The sequence below is a fragment of the Eupeodes corollae genome, chromosome 2 (assembly GCF_945859685.1).
Source record: "Eupeodes corollae chromosome 2, idEupCoro1.1, whole genome shotgun sequence".
Taxonomy (NCBI): Eukaryota; Metazoa; Arthropoda; class Insecta; order Diptera; family Syrphidae; genus Eupeodes; species Eupeodes corollae.
This window is the reverse complement of record NC_079148.1, coordinates 69,195,664-69,215,044: the sequence shown is the minus strand read 5'-3', so window position 1 is coordinate 69,215,044 and position 19,381 is coordinate 69,195,664. Positions and strand designations below refer to the sequence as shown.

The window sequence follows — 19,381 nt, the reverse complement described above, 5'->3', positions numbered from 1 at the left end:
AAGTACATTATAACAGTTAAGAAGTCGAAAAATTTATTTTATATTTGTTTGCCAAACAAATAGTGTCCGCACTATCTTTCGTTCCTTAATGCTTTTCTTTGAAACTCAAATTTAGTAGTCTCTGATTTTAAATCTTTAAGAAATAAAAAAAAACAAATCTGAAGACCTAAAGCATTGTTAAACTAAAAACTGGAAAATCTCGGGTATCAAATAATTTTAAGGAATCTTACAAAACCTATAAATAGGATATTTTTTGTTGGGATTTTAATAACAAATGACAAATGATTAATGGAGACTTTTGCCCCCAACAATTTTGAAAATTAAGGAGGAGTGTTTTTATATTTTTTATGGTTTTAAAGTTTAACAAAAACAGATTTATTTCTTATAAAAATCTGTCCTGAGAAAGTAGTCGATTTTTTGCGTGATTTACGTTATTTTGGTACCTTGATTTTTCAACAAACCAAATTCTCTCAAATCTTAAGAAACCTATGAAGTCAGCTCAGATGTTCTAAGACAGTAGGTTTAGTTTGGTTAAAGTGGCTGTCAATGGTCGAGTAGGACACACTTTGGTCATTTTAATGGCCCATAGTGATACCACATGAATCTTGAGGCTATTTTATAGGCTCAATGAAAACAGGTTTAGTGTTAGTCCCTTACAAAAAGTGCAACATCTATTATGTTAATATGATTTTGATCATTTAGATACGGGTTTCCCAAAGTGTGCTCCGCGAAGAATATCCAAGTACTGCGCGAAAATATTTAAAAAATATAAAAATTCCAAGACGGACTAGTAAATAGTTAATTTTGTATTGTATTTTTTTTTTTTTTTCAAAAATCGCTTACAAGGTAGGACATGAGCCTTATAAAGTGTTGCAAGCCTTTACATCAATTTCAGAATTTGAATACAAATTATATAACTAAGACTTCTATTTACATATTTATATAAAAAAGAGGAAATTTAACATCAATTATTTGCTAAATAGTTGAAAAGTAAAAATTTAAATCTACATTCCTGATGATTGGCAGAGAGTTCCAAAGGCGTACAATATGAATACAAAATTGACGCTCAGTGTTTAGAAAATTGTATCGGGGTAATATCATAGCAAAGGACCTTGTTGAATGAGGGAAATTTAGCTTACCGTATAGATTATCAGGTTGTTGTGTTTGGATGATTTGATACAGGTAGAGAGCGAAAGTTTATTAAACTGTCTAGGCTACAACCATAAATCCGTACCGCAAAAATGGATATGTGATCATAACGAAGTAGATTATAAATATAGCGGGCAATATTGTTGTAAGCCACATTTAATTTGCGGCTAGTCACACAGTCTAGTTTACAAAAGATTTCACGCCCACACAGCACAATTGGTAGTATAAGGGCCTTAGCAAGTAGCAGTTTAGTTTTGATCGGAATGAAATTTCGAGTGACTTGAAGAAGGCGGAGACTTCCATAGACTTTACCAATGGCTTTATTAAGGTGGTCATCCCAAGTGACAGTGCGATTGAATACTACTCCTAGGTTTCTAGCAGTGCTAACATATTCAATGGTTTCGTCGTCAAGTTTCAACAGGTTTAAACTCAATAGATTAAAGTTTTTGCGATAGATGGGGAGGAATGTAGATTTGACAGGGTTAAGGTGGAGATCGTTCTTTTTTGACAACTGTGAAATGCGGAGCAGATCCTCATTCATTAAAGCTACGGCATCATTTTTATCCCCAAAAGGTCGACTTATCAGGAGCTGCACATCATCAGGATAAAGATGAATTAAACAATGTTTGGCAACTCGTGGTAACTCATTTATGTAAAGTGAAAAGAGGATTGGTCCAAGTATAGATCCCTGTGGCACTCTACTCAAAACATTGAGAAATGTGGACGGGTATCCATTGGCCACCACGCATTGTTGATTTCCGCTGAGATACGAAAGAACAAGCTTACAAGACTCTTAAGAAAACCCAAAGTTAATTCGCAGCTTTCTAATTGAGCGGTTAACAGTATCAAAAGCCTTTCAATAATCTAACAGTGTTAGCAATGCATCATGATCACTGGCCATAGCCATTCTTATTTCATCAGTTACAAAAAGTAAGGCGGACTTGCAGCTGCGCTTAGTTCGAAAACCAGACTGACAGGTACTTAACAGAACAGTTTTTTCAAACACCTTCGAAAGAAATGGAAGAATGGCAAGCGGCCGAAATTCTGTAGCAGTACCTTCTTTTTGGGTATGGTAATAATCCTAGCCTTCTTTCATTATAAAGGAAACTCGGAAGTAGTCAATAGTTAATTCTAAGCTTCTCATCTTGTAATTTTGATTGCAGCAGTCGGATTTGGAATTCATATTTAAAACAAAAAAAGAGGCTGGGATGCGACCCACACCGATAACTTCCCATCCCGTTTGTCGATTTGTCTTGCTTAAAAGTTTCTCTATAAGTATTTTTACCAATTTGCGCACTATTTTTTGTAGCTTTTATTTTTTATGAAAAAAACGGACTGTTGGATTTTTATATACAAATTACTGAATATCGAAAACAATATTTTCTCTGAAATAAAAAAGTTTTAGTAGGTATTGTTTTTTTTTAGAGTTTTATTTTTTGTAAGAAAACTGTCAATTCGAATTTTTTAAAAATTCTACCAAATCTTGAAAACAATATTTCTTATAAGATAAAATTAGTTTGAAGCCAATATTTAAAATTTTTGAATAGATATTTGAGTCGAAAATCAATTTTTACCAACTTTTATACATTTTTTTCAGGTTTTTATTTTTTGTAAAAAAAACTGTCAATTAGATTTTTCTCAAAATTTTATCAGATGTAAAAAACATTATTCTTCGTTGCACAAAATTGTTTTGGAGATGAAATCATATTTCAGTCGTAAAATTTGGGGAGGAGACAAATTTTTTTTTTCAGTTTTATTGATTTATAAAAAAAAACGTTATATTGATTTTTTTCAAAAAATATACGTGTTTGGTATCACATTACAATAAATTATATAAAATTTAATTCAAGTCTCTAGCGTTTTTGGTTTGGTTTGGTAAGATATTTAAGGTTAACCAAAATTTTCACCTTTTTTTCAAACTGCTATGGTGAAAAAACCACCCACGCAATTTTCTTGAGAGCCCTTTCTGCATCTTTCTGCCTTATTATCTGTATAACAAAATTTATTTGAAGTTGATATCTCTTCTGGTTCTTGAGCTATGGACGACGAAAAAAACGTCGCGAACGTACGGACGTACGGACGTACAAACGTACGTACACACGCACGCACAGACATCTTTCTAAAAATCTTTTATTTCGACTCTAGGGACCTTGAAACGTCGAGAAATGTCAAAATTTTCAATTTGACAAATCGGACCCATTACAATAACTTCCTATTGGAAGTTAAAAATCAGCATAGGTAACTACAAAGAAATTTCAAATAATTTTTTGTTTTTTCAACGGCACTCATCAGTCGATAACAGGCAATCACAATCACTCGAATACCGAGAAAAGACAAACAAATTTATATTTCTTGAGTTGTAAGGAATACTTTTGTACCCACTTGAAACGATAAAAACACATTCAAGGACAAATACTATTTTTATTCCATCTTACCCGTATAAATTTACATACAATACCACGAAGAATAGAGAGAGTGACGATTGAAATAGAAACAGTTTTTGTTCAATTCATGCAAACTTTTGAATCTCAAACCATAATTACTTATCATTCACTTAAAGACAGTGAACGAAAATCCGTTGATGGCGTCCTACTTGGTAAGTTGCCGAATAGGGCAAACTAGTGAAGCTCATACCATTGTTAAAAACTTAATAAATCCATGTGTTAAGACATTGTTGAATGTTTATTAAGAGAAAATAGCAAGAAACTAGTTAACACCGTTCCTTTGTCAAATAGCACAATATCAAGACGAATCGGAGACTTAGCGGAGAAGTTGAAAACTACTTTACTTTTACTCGTGAAAGTCACATAATTTGCGCTGCAAATGGATGAATCAACGGATGTTGTAGGGTTGGCTATTTTAATAGTATTTTCGCGCTGCCAATATTTACAGTCCTTTCAAAAAGATCACTTCTGCAAGCCGTTGCCATCTATTACAACTCGTGCTGAAATTTTTAATTTGATTGACAAATTGTAAATGACATACCATGGGTTAACTACGTGGATGTATCCACGGATGGTGCCAAGACCATGACTCGAAAAACGTCTTGTGACGTCGCAAAAATAAAGCAAATTGTTAAAGGATGCATCAGTAGCCATTGCGTTCTACACAGTTCTACACATGAAAAAAATTCCGGTCTCCCTTAAAGAGGTGTTAGACGAAAACGTGAGGATAATCAACTTTATTAAATCACGGCCAAAGGATACAAGCCTTTTTAAAGTTCTGTCTGACGACAGGGGTAGTCTACATACGTCTTTACTTCTTCACCTGGAAGTAAGGTGGCTTTCTCTGGGAAAAACACTGACGAGGCTTTTCGAAATGAGAGCTGAAGTTAGAACCTTTCTCATTGACGACAACTTTATTTTCGGGGACATGTTATGTAATGAGAGTTGTTTATTCAAATTGGCGTATCTGTCAGATATATCTAAACAAATTAATGATTTGAGTGTATCACTTCATGGAAAGGCATGCAAGTGACAAAATAGAAGTAAAATCCAGTTATGGGCTGAATCTTTAAAAACTCGAAACCTAGAAAGCTTCCCAATGCTCAAAGAATTAGAAGAAATAGATTTGGACATTCCTGATGATGTTTTAAATGAGTTTCATATCCACCTAGTTGGTTTGCTGAATAGCTTCCTCCACTATTTTCAGACGAATTCTACCTGAACATTAAGGAAAACGTATGTGTAATAAACCCGTAGCCTGCCGCAGTTGCAAAAACCACCTTCCCTCATATCGCTGCAGTTTGAGTGCTTGATTGACCAGACATCAGATTCTTAGATAAAAGAACTTTTTACAACAAAGAAGTCCTTATCAGAATTCTGGTGTATGTTGAAAGACGAGTTCAGTTTACTGTCAGAGAAAGCTAAAATATTTCTTCTGCTGTTTGAAACAACATACATGTGCGAATCAGGGTTATCTGCATATGTTGGAACTAAAACAAAATATAGATCCCGTCTTCAATTCAACCAGATATGCCAGCATTTACAAAACGAGGTAGAATGGATTCTACTGTACCATTTCTGGTCTTTTATAGAGTTTGTAGAGATAAAGTCCAGAGATTTGATAGCGGCCTGACTATCTGAGAAAATACGGATTTCAGATGTTCATATCACAACTTTTTTTATTGCCAAAAGTTCCCCCTGGAACACGCTGCAATGGTTGCGAAGGCGGAATGAGAGAGTCGTTGAAAGTACACATCTCCACCAACCCCTTCAATTGTTTTTGATCCATCTATGTAAAAGTGGATTGACTTGTCTTCCAGGAATGCCCTATCCTCCAAGAAAGATCATGAAGGTATAGAAATCTGGAAATTTCTGTCGAATTGTAGTTGGGATACTTAGGAATTACGGAAGGGGCAATGTTGTTGTTAACCAACTGCGATGAAGCTTTGAGGCAAATATCAGAGATTGCAGATATTTGTTTGATAAATATATCAAGAGGTAATAGATAGAGAAGGGTATCCAGTGCCTCAGATGGGGTTGTGCGAAACGATCCGCTTATATATAAGCAATCTGAACGTAGGTAGAAATAACGATCTCAAGGCAACCTAGCCTAAGATCCAATTAGCGCTGTAGTGCGCCGTTTTGATACCAAAAACTCGTTTGACCTTTGATTGAAAGGGATAGATTTATAGAGAAGCTTCATAGCGATTATGTTAGAGCCATTTTGTCGCATTGAGAAAAAAGATTAGGTCTCTAATCTTTGTCTCAGATAGCTCATCAAGTTCTTGAAAGAATGCTTTTCCAAAGTATTTCATTCTAGTGTTTGCCAAAGCAGGACATTTACAGAGGAAATGGATTATCGTTTCACTTTCTCTTTGGTCACTACAGCAACGGCAAAAGGTGTTGTAAGAGATACCCAACTTCTCTGCATGAGAACGTTCTACGTTCTGAACGTTATACTTTAATTAATTTGTGACGGTTTATACCTTTTTCTAAAGCAATGCACCCAATGCATACCGATGTGTACAACTAATGCGTAATGGGGTTGTAGGCCCCGTTTATTACTAATGGCTTTTTTGCAAGAAAAGAAAGCTACAATAGCTTTGTTGACTCTTTCTTCTTTATTAAGTTTCCAATGTAGGTTTTTGCCTAAAATAAGAAAATTGGATTCCTTTAATATAGGGAACGGAATGGAATTTTGTATTTCCTGGAATTGGTCCAATTCGGTTTTATCTGGGTTAACACCCAATCCACACCAATCAGCCCAAAGTATTAGTTTGTCGGAGGCATTTTGAGAGAGTTCTTTTAGGGTGTTATTAGGGTATTAAGATGCGTTCCTGGGACCGCTATAGCAATGTCATTCACACAGAAAATCACTCTGAAGACCCCCGCATCCAGACCAGCTAGAATTTTATTTACCAATGAATGTTTGAGCTTCTTAAAATATATTTCTAATAATAATTATTTATTTATTGAAACAAATTTGAATATTTCTCTATTTTATTATTTTAAGAGTACTTTGTTTCACCAGTATCATAAATAATCCCCTGTTTCATAAATTGTCGTCATATTTTACTTAGAACAATTTAATCTCACAAATTTCTTGAACTTTCAACATTTGAGTTTCCTTAAAAAACAATGCAACCTATAAATCATTTTTAAATCATTTACGAGGAAAAGTCTAAAACAATACTTTGTCTCTTGTCTGAATGGGATGATTATTTTGCTTTAGCGAAGTCCATTTCAGCATTTCCATAACTTTCTAACTTTGATTAAAATAAATTGCGAAATTTAATGGCACAATGAAAAAAAGAACTTTTCCGCATATTTCTAAATAAAGTTTTTGATATCCATTTCAGGCCTAAAATAACTAAAAGTTATAACAAAGAGCAAACGTGAAACATTAGCTATACGTCTTTAATATGAATTTATTTTCAAAGTTCACAACAATAGAAGAAAAAAACATAGAAAACTTAACAGCTGCCTTAACTTTCCAACATTACGTTCGATTAGTACCTTCTTCAACTTTGGCAGTTAGTCAAAAAGTAACATCATCAAAATTGATAAAAAAAATGTAACAACAAAGAAAACTTGCAACCATTTATTTTTTAAAAACAATTCATAGGCATAATTAAGGTACACCGAGGCGTATACTTAACCTTTTCATATAAATAATTATTCATCGAAAGAAAGTGCATTTTACGTAATTTGACTCCGTTTATCTAGATACTCGTACGTACACTCATCGTAATAAATAGGATTAAGATTTCGGAAATTCATTTTCAAAAATTGTCAACATTTGGCAAGTTTCCATTTTGAATGACCATTTCATTTGTTTTTGTGTTAAATATACGATCAGGAACGACGAACAACGAATAGCTTCCTCTAAAACATATGATGTTGCTATTTGGCTATCTATTTAAAAACACTTAAAGGCAAAACTGTGACTCTTCACATTCGGCTAAAAGGAAATAAATCAAAGTCAGCAGCTTGCAATGTTTGTTTCCTTTGAATTTGAATTCTTTTTCAACTAGGTATAAAGTTTGTTTTTCCTTTCAAAAAATAAACAGCAAGTATAAAGGGTGTCCTTGTTGGAAACAAGAACAACAAAAACAAAAAAAATAATCTTTTTTTTTTGATAGTTTTATATAAAACACAAATACACTTTAAGATAGTCCATCACACGCTCAGTTTAGAAACATATTGCACCGGAAGAAATTTAATGCAAATTATTTGCTTTTTATCGTCTCTCGTCTTGAAAATAAACTATTTTCTTTTGATGGTCGAGGGTGGCAGTAGTTTTCAATGACCAACGCTTCAACACGATGCGGTGGTAACAGAGAGTGTATAGTAGTTTGACTTTTAGGAAGGAAAACACAGTTCTTATGTTTCAACATGATGTGAAAGTGAAATTAGTTTTTTAGAATGTCATGTACTTTATATTCCGCTATTATTCGTGCTGATGGTTTTTTTTCGTTAAATAATTGTACGAAGAAAAGGAAGTTCTGGTTTTGTAGAACACGTTTTTTCTGAAGAACATGCATTTGCCTTTAGTCATATATGGCTTTATGGCTATGAATGGTATCATTATTATTGTTAAATCACCATAAATCAAATAAAAAGAAAGTATAATGGTAACAATTATTGTTTTAGCTAAATATGCATTCATATAAATAGGAGCTAAATTTTTGTATTTGTACTTAACTTTCAAAAATTGAATACGTTCCTTATTCAATGATAGTGTTTAAAAATAAAATCGAAGTAAGAAAGAAAAGTAAGTCCTATATTTTAACATGGGGTAATTGTGGGAGTGACGCGTGCCACGTCGTCGTCGGGAGAGTTGCTACACTCAACCAAATTTCTACATTCTTCTAGTTATCTAGACATAAACTTTTTTTAACCTATTTTTATCTGAACTTATTTAACCAAAAATGAAGTAATTCATTATTATTTCTCAAGCTAATAATTTTGATATTTCTCTGCGTTTCAAGGTCTCTGGAACCCGAAATGAAATTTATGAAAATAAATAAATAATTTGTATTGCTTAAAACTTTGTACTGCTTTTAACTGAAGACTGCACCAAGAACATAATATGAAACCGAAATCCAGCCCTATTCCGATTGCGACAAATTCAAATTCATTTTGGAAAATGGACCATCCAGGGGGTATATCTACATCAACACTAATATTATAAAGAGGAAAGATTTGTATAAATAATTTAATATTCAAGACTGTTTTCAATACCTGATGATTACTTTTTGAATTATTGAAATCGGACATTCCATTCATTCCCGATGATACTAACTGATTTGCCCATATCTATTAAAAGGTTATCCTTTGCCCTAACTAGAGTGCTTTTCTCACGGGCAGTTGTATGTGGCACTTTCTCGAGTAGAACCTCCTGAAAATCACTACGTTTTGTTGCCACCTACAAATACCACAGCCAGCGTAGAGTACAGGGAGGCTTTAAGACAAGCATACATTTTTTATTTTAGTGATTCATGGTCGTTTTAATTAGCATGCTTATAACTTAAATATCTGTACCTATTTATGTCTACCCCTGCGAAGCCAGGACGGGCTGCTAGTAAGTCATAAAGCTTATACAGTTAGGTTGAATGAGTAAAAATTTCATCTAAAGATTTGTTATTAACGTAACGTTGTTGTCTAAAAAGTTATTTTGCTGTCAAAAACAAGTAAAATCTTTGTTTTTACATAATTTGAAATTGGGGAACACTTTAGTAAAGCTTTAAATTATTTCCATAAGATCTTTTCTGAGAGAAAGATCAAATATTCAGGTTCTTAATCTTCCTTTCAATTATTGAAGCTCGTCTTTAATTGCTTTTTATTTTTTTCTTAAAGCACATACAAAGTGTAAGGTTTTCATAAAGTTTTTTGTTTCTATTGATTTTCTGTTAAATACAAAAACTTTAAGATCTTAAAAAATCAAAGAATTCTACTTTTGAAGTGAATTTGCTTTGAATGCTCTGAGATTTAAACACCAATTTTAAGAATATAAATGTCCCAAAAACATCAAAATTAACACTTTCGTTAAACTAATGGCTAATTGAAAAACATAATGAATGTTCCATATCTCTTTTTAATTAATATAAAAGCTTTGAATCTCTCGAGATCAATTCACTTCAAAGTGAAAAGAGGTGCTGCAATTTCCAAGTTTTTTTGACTCTTTTAAGTTCAAAATTCCAGAAAGTTCTTCATATCAGATTTTGATTTATGACCTTCCCATAGGAAGTTATTGTAATGGGTTCGATTTGTCAAATTGAAAATTTTAACATTTCTCGACGTTTCAAGACCCCTAGAGTCGAAAACAAAGATTTTAGAAAGATGTATGTGCGTGTGTATACGTAAGTTCTTACGACCGTACGTTCGTCGTCCATAGCTCAAGAACCAGTGGAGACATCGACTTCAAAAAAATGTTGATATACAGATAATAAGGTAGAAAGGGCTCTCAAGAAAACTGCGTGGGTGTTTTTTTTACCAAACCCTAAATATCTCACGAACCAATGACGCTAGAGACTTGAATTAAATTTTATTTATGTATTGTAACTTGTTACCAAACAAGTATATTTTTGGAAAAAATCCAATTAACATTTTTTTATAAATCGAAAAAACTGAAAAAATTGAACACCTCGAAAATTTTACGAACAAAAAATGATTTCATCTTCAAAACCATTTCGTGCACCAAAAAATAACGTTTTAACATCTGGTAAAATTATGAGAAAAATCGAATTGAAAGTTTTCTTACAAAAATAAAAACCTAAACAAAAAACTTAATAAAAGTTTGTAAAAATTGATTTTTGACTTGGTAAAAATGTACTTACGACTCAAAAATCTTTTAAAAATTAAAAATATTGTCTTCAAACTTTTTCTATTTCACAGAAAATATTATTTTTGATATTCAGCAGTTTTTTTTATACAAATCCAACAGTCCGTTTTTTTATAAAAAAAATAAAATCTACAAGAAATAGTACGCAAATTTGGTAAAAATTGATGTTCGGCTCTTGATATCTCTCAAATTAATTTCATTCATCTAATTTGTAAAAATTTAAGAAATGTTACTTAAATTAGTAAAAATTTGTTTTCCACTAAAAATCTTTTATATCTTTTTCCTACAAACAGTTCAACATTATACTCGATGATTAGAGTTCTAAGTAAAAAGGAAAGTGGTCTCCGGGTTTGTCACATCAATGCCCAAAACTAATTACCGAAAATTGATGAATTTCGCGATCTTTTTGTTGGTTCCGATGTTGATGTTATTTGTGTTACGGAAACTTGGTTAAAGGATGATTTAAGTGATGAGGTTTGTAGTTTGGAGGGATATCGTATTTTTTGTTTTAATAGAAAGGACCGTATTGGGGAAGGTGTAGAAATTTATGTTAAAGGAACAATAAAGTGTAGACTTATATTTTGTTCTGAAGCTTCTAATAGCATTGATTTTATTTTAATTGTTGATATAGTGGGTAATGATAATAATCATAATATTAATGTTCAACAATTGGAAGAGGATACAAGAGCTAAGAATTGGGAACGTATTTTGTATATGCCGCCTTCAAATGATCAATTGGATTTTTTAACAGATAATATTAAAACCATATTTGATACTTACGTACCCCTAAAAACTTAGATCGTAAAGCCACGCAATAAACCTTTAATTCAGAAACGGGATGAAGCTTATAATAGCTGGAAACAATACAGGTTGATTGAGTTACGACGCGAGTATTGCTCACTTCGAAATAAAGTTGTAGCGGAAATACGTATGGTCAAATCCCGAATGTATTCTTATCATCTCAGTTCTTCTTTAAATGGCTGTCAGTTGTGGAAAAATCTACAAAAAATTAGCATTGACAAGTCAAGTCCTGATTCGACAGAAGATCTGGATGGTAATGCTCTCAACAAAATGTTTGTTTCCATACCATCACAGCTATTTTGTCCTTTGAGCTTAGATCCCACTTTTGAATTTTTGGATCAACCATATGAAGATGATGGTTTTAGTTCAGAAGACAGTACTTTTGTTGTAAAAAGTGTACTTTCTATAAAGTCAAATGCTATTGGACTGGATGAAGTTCACCCTGATTCTGCCGATTGTTCTGCCTTATCTTACTTTTATGTTCAATACAATTCAGATAACAGGTGTCTATCCACGCCTAGAGAAGTTGCCTAAAGTTAAACCTTTTCCCAAAAACGCAAAAGGTAAAGAATTTAGCCCTGTATCTATCTTACCATTCTTGTCGAAAGTGTTTGAAAGGATTTTACAAAAACAAATCAGCTTTCATCTTGCGGCAAACTCGCTGCTCACACCACTACAATCTGGTTTTCGTGAAAAGCATAGTTGTATCACAGCACTATTAAATGTTACAGACGATATAAGGCAAGCTTTGGATAAGGATGAGGTTACGTTTCTAGTGTTGCTTGATTTTTCTAAGGCTTTCGACACTTTCAATCACGTTAAATTGTGTAACAAACTTATGTAAAACTTTATTTTTTCAGCAGTTGCTACAAGGCATATCTATTCTTATTTGAGTAATCGAATGCAAGCTGTGCAAATTGGGGATAGTTTATCTGATTTTCTACCTAACGTTTCCGGTGTCTTTTAGGGATCTATACTCGGTCCTTTGCTGTTCTCAATCTACGTCAATGAACTATTTGGTTCATATGTATGCGGATGACGTCCAATTATACGTGAGCTGTCCCCTTGGGCTCATTGAGCATGCAGCATTTTGTGCAAATGAAGACCTAGAGAAAATTGAAAAGGGGTCTCCTTTTAAATCCAAACAAATTTAAGTGCGTAGTAATATCAAGGAAAAGTCTTGATCTCAAATAATTTCCTTCGATTGTATTGAGCAATGGTTCAATTGATTATGTGGAAAGTGCGAAAAATCTCGGGGTTACTTTCTATCGCAATTTGTCTTGGGATAACCATACTAATGCACTTGTGGGCAAGGTATTTTGTGTACTAAAGACCCTATGGATTACTCATTCTTTTACACCTGTACAAATACGTTTATTATTTGTAAAACCAATATTGATGTATGGTTGTGAAATTTATTGTAATTGTAATTATGTTAGCAAACGAAAGCTAAATGTTGCGTTTAATAGTGCAGTACGTTATGTCTATGGCCTACGAAGATATGACAGATTGTCTGGCTTTACTAGTAGGGTGCTGCCTATTTCTTTTAAATGTTATCTGAAGTTTCGTACATTCATTTTTCTCTCAAATATATTAATAACGCACCAACCCCAATACTGTTTTCATAGAATTAGAACTGCAACCTTCCATCGATCTCATCAATTGATTCATTCCCGATTTTCATTCTTAACATGTGAGCGTCAATTTTTTGTAAACTCCGTCCGTCTGTGGAACTCTTTAATACGTAGTATAAAAGATATACAAAATACAGCAAGATTTAAAAAGGATCTAAAGGATTACTATTCAGGAAGTTTGTAAATTTTATGATTGGAACTGAAATTTAATATTTGATTATTTTCTCTTTTTTCTTAAAGATATGTATTAATTTATTGTTTTTCTCTCTTTGTAAAAATTAGCTTGTAACTAAATTATAAGATATCGTATCTTACTTTTATAAAGCATTTACGAAATAAAATAAAATAAATCTATTTAACAAAACTAGATATTCAAACTAAACAATTTTTTGATTTGAAAAAATTTGTTGGTAATTTAAAAATTTTTAAAAATAATTCAACTGAAAACTTTCTTAACCCAACACGAAAACCTACAAACTTTTAAGCAAGACAAATCGACAGACGGGATGGAAAGTTATCAGTGTGGGTCTCATCCCAACCTATTTTTTTTCTATGAAATAAGATCACAAACTTTCTAATTTTCTGGCATCTATATTTTTGTAAAGTTCAAAGAAATGCCAACAAGAACAGAATATATTATTTTTGGAAAAATTCTATATTTCAACACAATTCCTAACATTTCTGCATTAAACGCACTTAGAACCAAACTGAACTATTGTATTATAGCTCCAAAAAAGGGCATACATAGAAAACTTTTAATGCTTCTATATGTAGGGTTTCATCTAAATTGAAAAGTTAGACCATACCTTGTTTTAAAACACTAAAAAAACTAAAATTTTGTATAAATTGATTTTGCCTCAAAACCAAAAAATACTGTTAACATTTATTAAAATAAAAATAAAAAGCAAAATTGGTAAAAACTGATGTTCGATTCGTATACCTCGAAAATTGATGAAGGTTTTGATTTCAAAATTATTTCATTATAAAAAAAATTGTGTTGTGAACGTATGACAATGTTCTTAGAAAAATCCAATACGTATTTTTATAATAAATAAATACTTACAAAACAATTCTGCTAAACTTTTTAAAATTTGGTAGCAAAATATTGCTATAATTTTTTTTAGTAAGGTTGCAGAATCATTTTCTTTCTATAAAATTTTCTATGACCAATTTGCTAACTTTCAGCTGTATGTTCTCGATAGCTTTAAATATTTGATATTTAAGTTCTCAACTGATATCTGAAGCATTGCCTTAGATCTTATCTCTCACTTGGCCTCGAAAATATAATCTTTTGGTGTAAAATTAAGAAATCCAATGGCCAATTGTGATCAATATCAATGATTGTAAAATATTACAACCACGAACCTTTGAAAAACTGCTAGTTGCGAAGTCGTATCTCAAAACTTCACTATTTTTAGCGAATTTTCAAAAAAAATCATTGTTGAAGCAATCATCGTTTCGTTCTAAAGTAATGGTGCCTGTCAAATATTCACAAATTACAAGATATTTGCAACCTCTTGTTGAAAAACGGTTTGTATGGAGATAAATACCATTAAAACAACAAATTAACAATTATCAGTTTCGAAAGCATTCAACACAGTTTTCCCAGATATTATAAAACTATTAAGATCATTAAAAAAATATATACATGTGTGTGAATAGAAATATTGAATTTCGTAACCTGGGTAATAGAGTCTAATTTTTGTCAAAAATGATGCTATGTTATAATAATGGAAATAGTAAAAACCCAAAGTTTGGTATTTAAAAAATAAACGCCTCCTAAGCTTTTATAAATAACCATGTATGTGGGATGCATTTTTTTATTTATGTTGCATAGAAATACATCAGTTGTATAGATAATTTATTTTGTTTCTACCTTTTTCCTAACCATTAATCTTAATTATTTTCCGAAAACCTTGAAAAAAAAAATAAAAAACAAAAAACGTTGCTAAAAATTTTCATCTCATATAACAAATAAATTTTATCTAAAACTACCTCTGATAATGTTATTTCTATAAGTAAGTATTTTTCAAAATAAAAAAGAAAAAAATTATGGTGTTTCTTAATTTAAAGTGACTTTAAAATACTAAAGCACTCATCAATTCACCAAAATTAAGGTCACATTCAAAAACAAACGAAAACAAAAATTCTTTGAAATTTTGTATTTATGTATAAATCCACAAAATTATTGCTTTTAGTTAAACAAAAGAAACAATTTATTTGCTAACAGGAAATGTGTTATTGTCTGTCGTGTCAAATTTAAAAGGAAAAAGTATCACACACACGCAGAAACTAAAAAAATGTATATTTTATTTTTTGTTTTAATAAATTAAGTTATATAACACAAAATATTTGTGTAAATATATTATTTTTATATGTTGTAGGAAAATATATGTCCATGAATAAATAACGCAAAATTTCTTTCAACAGTATCTGTATCATCACTTTATATTGAAACTGACTTTGAACTTTTAAAAAATGGTTCCTTTTTGTTTATTTTTCCTATCTTCATTAAGTGAATATGAATTCATTATTATAATGTTGTATTTTTCTTGGTCAGAATAAATTTATGAGTGATGTTCTTAGTTTAGTTGTTTCATCATATTGCATAAACATATTACACTTCACCCCATATGCCATTCCAAAAGAAAAATTTAAAAACAAAACATTTTAAACATAAAACAATAAAAACATAAATACAATTATAAAATTCTTATGAAAAACACTTTCCGGTCCAACGCGATTGTGATTTTTAATATAAACATCAATAAAGTTAAATCGAAAAATAAATTCAATTACCAATTATTTCAAATAAATATTCTGATAAAAATAAAAGTTTTAAGTATTTGGAAAGTAATAAAAAATAAACTCTTACCGGTATCTTCAGCATCAATAAGCTCGTCCAATTCATCATCGGTAAAACGAAGTCCAAGTGTACTTAAAATTGTGCGAACCCTTTCGTTTTCAATTCGTCCAGATTTCTTGGAATCGAACATTTGAAATGCCTTAAGGAGCACTATGAAAGAATTGAAGTTTTTTTTTTTTCAAATTATAATTGATTAATTCTTGAAACTAATTGAAAAGGCTTTAATTTTTTACCTGCCGTTGTGTCACTCTAAAATAGAAAAGAAAAAGTTATTGGTATCGTTTTTTAGAGGAATTTATAAATTAAACAACATTCAATTTAATGCAACTAGCTGACGCTTATTTCAAGAAAAAATTACGCTCGCTTACTTTTTGTCATTATAAAGATTTTGCACAATTTTTGAAGCATCGTGAGAAAATATTGTAATTTAAAAAGTAGTGTCTCCGTCATTTAGCTAAATTTTTTGGAAGCAGTGTCGTTATCTGTGAAAACGGTTTGACCATTGATTAAGAACATTAAAAGTTCTTATTTCGTGGTCTTGAAAGTTAAGGTCCTAGTGAGGAATATCGTATTAAACTAAATTCATTTCATAAGTTTACGGCAACAAAATCACATAGGATCACGCCACAGTTGATAGTGAAATAGCTTCGCAGTGTCGGCTACTTCAAGGTTGTAACCCATGTTCACAACTTTTTAGTTTTGGTAATTGAAATATCTCGTAGTAGCTGTGGCGTGATCATTAAAGCGTAGGACTGTTTTGCCAGAGATCTTGGGTTCGATTCCTCCCTGTGTCACCTTTTGGTTTTTCACGGGAACTGCCACTTGCGAAGAATTGATAAAACCTCCAAAGGTAATTCTTAAAAAGGAAATTAGTGTTTGGATTCGATACAAGAACTGTTATCAGTCCCACAAAGGAATGGATAAGAGTTGTAAGTCAGTAGGCCTTGGTTTTCGACGAGCTGTTGCGCCACCTAGTTTATTTATTTATGGTTGAAATAATTAGTCGTACCGTCTTTATAACTACTCCACATTTCTTCGTATTGATTATTCAATATTTTTTGTTTCAGTTTATTTTCTTAGAATTTTAAAATGTAAGTAAAAAAATATAATTTTACAAAATCTCAAGAACAACTATGGTGATTAACATTCAACCAAAAACAATTTTGGAAACCGTAATAGCAATGTCCCTTAAACAAACAGACAGCTTTTAAATTAAAGGCTCAAACTTGGACTTCAAAATCTCAGAATAAAGAATGTTGACAGTAAAAATGTCATCGTAAATTCATTATGTCGAAAGAATTATGAGTTATGAAAACTGGTAAATGTCCGCCGATCCAAATTCTTATGACCGTATACAAAAGTCGATACTTAGGACACTTGGTGGACTTCGATCGTAGCATCTTACATTTAATCAGGATTTTCAAAACTATAGTAACTTATTTCCACAACTTTTGAATGTTTGAAAAATAACTACACTAAAAAACCAAATGGTTGGTGGTAATCTTAATTTGAAACCCTTAAACAAAATTTTGTACGTCATTTTGAATTTTTATAGAGTGAAGGAACTCAAGATCTCTTATGTACTGTTAAGGTACTTCATATATTTTTTCCAATATCAATTCACTTGAACTTAAACTTTTCTGCATCAAAAGTTAAAATTTCCAAAACCGAAATTCAAAATCAAAATTTCAGTTTGGTGAAAACAATTGTTGATTTAATCACCACAAACTGAAAAATCATTCCACGAAAATACTGAAAGCCAACCAATTAAGGGCTAATCGATCAAAAAAAAAATAAAACAAATTTTATGGAACTTTCAACCCGTTTTTAACATATTAAAAATAAAAAAAAAAAAACTTTTTGTTTTGTTTTTACTAACCATTTTAGCGCACTCTGGATTAACCTTTACACCGGAAAAGACGAAATAGAACTACTTAGATTCAGTGTGGTCAACGACCAATATCGAAATAAAATCTCAAATATTCCAACTTGATGAATGTTTCAAAAACCATAACAAAAACAACAAATCAAACAAAAAAACTTCTGTCTGTCTTTTTCTGTCCGTGAAAAAATAAAACCTAGACATAATAACCGACTACAAACATTTTATTGCTAGCAAGGTTTTATTTTGTCGTGTTCGTATATACCCCTCGACCTCGTCGTTTCTTATTCGTAGTCGGCGAAAACAATTTTAAACAATTTCCAGTGAATTTCAAAAACTATGTTCCACCCACCATTTCAGCAATGGCCCACCGCCATCCACATCTACTACATCCACCACCACCAACAGTGCTAGTGGTGCTTGAGGAAGCGGTACGTTTGAGTTGAACTTTTCCTCCGTTGAGTTTTTTTTTTGTTAATTTTCGTTTTATTTTTTAATTACAATAAATCCAATAAAAGTTTTTGAATTGGTCAATTCAGAAATGTTACCGGCTATTGAATAAAGTTTGAAAAAATGCTAAAGTTAATAGCAAAAAAGTTTATGGAAATGCGTTGTTTTGTGCGCGGTAGATAAGTGGGATAAAGTGCACTATTTATAAAGTGCAGTTACTTTTGACAAAAAAAGAAATATCACTCAATCTATTTTTGATGAGCGGTTGCAAAGTTGCAAAATATTTTTACTAAATATGCAAACCTTACCTACAAACAGTATTTGACATTTAAAAAAGTTTTCTTTTTTTGTGAAATTGCAACTAACAAAAACTCATCACAAAGAAAAGTTTCAGTTTTGGAATAATTGTTTTAGGGTTTTGCATGAAAAGCAAAAAAGGACATGTCGAGATGTTATAGTTTCATTGCTATTCGTTTTCCAAAAACTGCTTTCATTTAAGGGACTAGACAATATCAGAATAGAAGTTAGGCTCAAAAAATGCTTACGTTTAGCCTTCTGTCAAAGTTTATAAAAAAAGATAAATAAAACTTAAACGACGATACAATTTTGATGAATATTATATTTCATTGTGCCCAAGGCGTAGGGCTGTTATACCAGAGGTCTTGGGTTGAATCCCTTCTTGATCCAATTAAGATTTTGCCTCTCACAAGGAATTGACATATCCTTCAAGAGAAATTCTTGCCATGAAAAATGCTTTCTCAAATATCCGTTCGTATACGACATAAGAACTTTAGGTCCCCTTCATTACCGAAATGACTCGCACACAGAAATGGTTGTCATTAGACCCTATTTCCCGCCGCACTGTTGCACCACCTAATTTGTTTATTACCTTGGTATCAGGTGGGAAATAAGGTCTTCTCCATCCCTGACAACAGTACTCGCACACAGGAATGGTTAAGAGTTGTAAGTCACTAGGCCCTAGTTCTCAACGGACTGTTACGCCACCCAATTTATTTATTTATCAAGTGGGTAAAACAACATAATTCAAATGGCTGCTTTCGGAAGATTCGCATGTGATACTTTTTAGGTAATTTTTTGACAGTTTTCATACCCTTTTAGCGGTATTTCGTCAAGAGTTCAAAGATTAAGCCAAAAATATTCGTGCTGTGTGGCTTGCTGCCCCGACTTAATATGATCAAATACTGCGAACACCGGGAAAATGAAAGATACGATGAAGCATACAACCTTACGACATCAGTAAAGCCTTCAAATTTCTTTATATTTTTTGAATTTGGCGATAGGGAATACCTG

At 31.8% G+C, this 19,381-nt stretch overlaps 2 protein-coding genes across 4 annotated transcripts in view; one reads left to right on the top strand and one right to left on the bottom strand.

The window, feature by feature from the left end:
- LOC129948270 (troponin C-like) overlaps window positions 1-17,760 on the bottom strand; it is a 29,293-nt gene extending 11,533 nt beyond the window's left edge. Inside the window, exons 1-3 of the mRNA XM_056059203.1 lie at window positions 17,618-17,760; window positions 15,972-15,987; window positions 15,748-15,888 (exon numbers count right to left, since the gene is read on the bottom strand). Coding sequence (XP_055915178.1) covers window positions 15,748-15,888; window positions 15,972-15,987; window positions 17,618-17,620 — 160 coding nt within the window. The 5' untranslated portion in view covers window positions 17,621-17,760. The remainder of the gene's footprint in view (window positions 1-15,747; window positions 15,889-15,971; window positions 15,988-17,617) is intronic.
- LOC129948266 (calmodulin-A-like) overlaps window positions 1-19,381 on the top strand; it is a 290,047-nt gene that overhangs the window by 237,051 nt on the left and 33,615 nt on the right. The window lies entirely within an intron of this gene.